The following is a 2,110-nucleotide window of genomic DNA, read 5'->3' as shown; positions in this document are numbered from 1 at the left end:
CAACCACGAAATATCTACCAGTTTAAATTAAAACATCAGTCCTGAAGTGACACCAAGACAAATTTAAGATGATGCTTAAAATGAAAGCTATGGTTCAAAAGTTTGTGTTTATAATAAGAGACTAAAATCTTGTCACTGCAAAATCCCCAATATTTTTTTTGGCACTGACATTAAAAGAAAGATTTTAGTCTTTTGGTCACTAGAAGCTGCTAACTAAATACAAGCCTGAAAAAGGGGGGAGAAAAGAATGAGGAATTGAAGGGTACTTAGGTAAGTATTTCATATACAAATAAAACTGTTCAAAATAAACAATCGTTTCTACTAGGGATCTGAAGATATAAGAACAGTTTCCCACCATCTCTTCCATTTTGAAGAGGATCCTCTAATCAGAAATAATTTCTTTAAGTTACTGTAAGTGGTGTTGCCTGGCAGCAGCTTCAATTTCCTAGGCTAGTCATCAATCCAAATAATTAAGTAATCTCACAAGGAATAATCATATATGGCAACAGAGTTAAAAAAGCAGGGCTGTTCTTTCATGCACAAACATTTCAGGAGAAAAACCATCAATTTTAAAGATAACCATCAGACTTCAGGTATCCTAGCACACTCTTATACCTAAGTTTTGCTTTATACCATTGGTGACTAAAATTAATTAATAGTAAGTTTTGCAGTGAGTTTTTTTTCTTTCTTTTTTTTTGCCTGCAACTATATACACATTGCAAAACTATTCTGCATCACATGATTTTAAATGAAATAAATATAAAAATGAACCACACAATCAACACATAACTTTAATACTCCACATTATTATCTTGATCACAACGGTGGTAACCTCCTTGTCAACAATCTTGTGAGTTGAGGAGCTGATTCTCATTCTCATATCCATCAGGCAGATATGCTCTCCTCAGCTGGTCTGACTTAGGTATGGAGCCTCCATTCTTCACATGGCGAGACAGGAAAGCACGGACTGCTGGGTGATCGGCCTTCTCAAGGGGGATGTTGGCTTCCAGGCACATTTTCACAAAGTCCTGGATAACACTGACTTTCTCTGTTTGCGCAGTACTGTTGCACTGAAGAGATGCAGTTAGGGGCCTCTGCTTCTTTCTCACATTCTGCTCTTCAAATTCTGCCTTCCTCTTGGTATGGGTCTTTGACTTGAGGTGGTCACTGATTGCAGACTTGCGAACATGATTCAGAACCACATTGCAAGAAGTGCAGAAGAGTTTTCCTCCATCTTCGTGAAGCTCACCTCCAAACTCAGTGACACGATCCAGGGGTGTCACATACAAAGCAGTCTTAGAACGGTTTCGGGCAGGTGGTGCTGTTACTACAAATCGTTCCATTTTAATCCTGAATTAGGTTCGGATTAGTTTCCAGTTTTTTTTCTTGATACTTAGTAGTGAAGGGTCTCCAGCGCAAAACCTGAGACACATCAAATCCTGGCACTTTCCGTTTATTCACACCCGGAGACTCCTTCAAATCAGTTTTTCAACAAGTGGTGGTTGGGAAATAGTTTCTGGGCTTGCACCCTATTTTCCCTGAGGTGCTGGGAAGTCATGCCTTTACGTAAGATCCGGGCCGCTGTTAGGGGAAGTGGACGAGATCCGGCCGGAAAGTAAAGAGGAAGAAAAGGAGGTGCAAGGGGGTGAGGGAGGAGGAGGAGGAGGAGGAGGAGGACCTGTCGCCGCCGACGCCGTTGCCCGCTCGAGCCCCGCGGCGGCCGCCGTGTCCCCCGCCGCCTGGATACATTTTTATTGTCTTTTTTGTTTTTGTTTTTTATACTTTCCAAACATGCTGTGTTGGGTTTCAGAGGCTGTTTTCTCTTCTGGTAAATACTTCTTTGAATCTTTGGAGAGTAGAAGTTAATTGGGCATCAAGAGCCTTAACCCAATCTGTGAATTACTCACCTGTTTGGATTGGTTGGAAGGTAACTGAAGGCAAGCAGGGTGCCTCCAGACCTGGAGGAGGTCTGTCTTTTTGGTCAAGGCTGTGGGCTATCTATCTGTAAGTAAAAAGTAGAAATCTCTTTCTCTGCTTCTTGATCATCCTGTCAGCTACTTCCCTCTGCCACACTCTTCTGCCATGATATTCTGTCTCACCTGAGGTTCCA

The 2,110-nt window shown here is 41.8% G+C and overlaps 1 protein-coding gene across 1 annotated transcript; it reads right to left on the bottom strand.

Annotated features, from left to right (window-relative positions):
• Positions 1-778: 778 nt before the first annotated feature.
• LOC144374030 (CGG triplet repeat-binding protein 1) lies at positions 779-1,689 on the bottom strand. Its single transcript, XM_078036997.1, has one exon. The coding sequence runs from the start codon at positions 1,341-1,343 to the stop codon at positions 840-842; it is 504 nt and encodes a 167-aa protein (XP_077893123.1). The 5' UTR covers positions 1,344-1,689; the 3' UTR covers positions 779-839.
• Positions 1,690-2,110: the final 421 nt, after the last annotated feature.

The sequence above is a fragment of the Ictidomys tridecemlineatus genome, unplaced genomic scaffold (genome assembly GCF_052094955.1).
Source record: "Ictidomys tridecemlineatus isolate mIctTri1 unplaced genomic scaffold, mIctTri1.hap1 Scaffold_5510, whole genome shotgun sequence".
Lineage (NCBI taxonomy): Eukaryota > Metazoa > Chordata > Mammalia > Rodentia > Sciuridae > Ictidomys > Ictidomys tridecemlineatus.
Note: the sequence above shows the minus strand (reverse complement) of the source record. Positions and strands in the feature narration are given on the sequence as shown.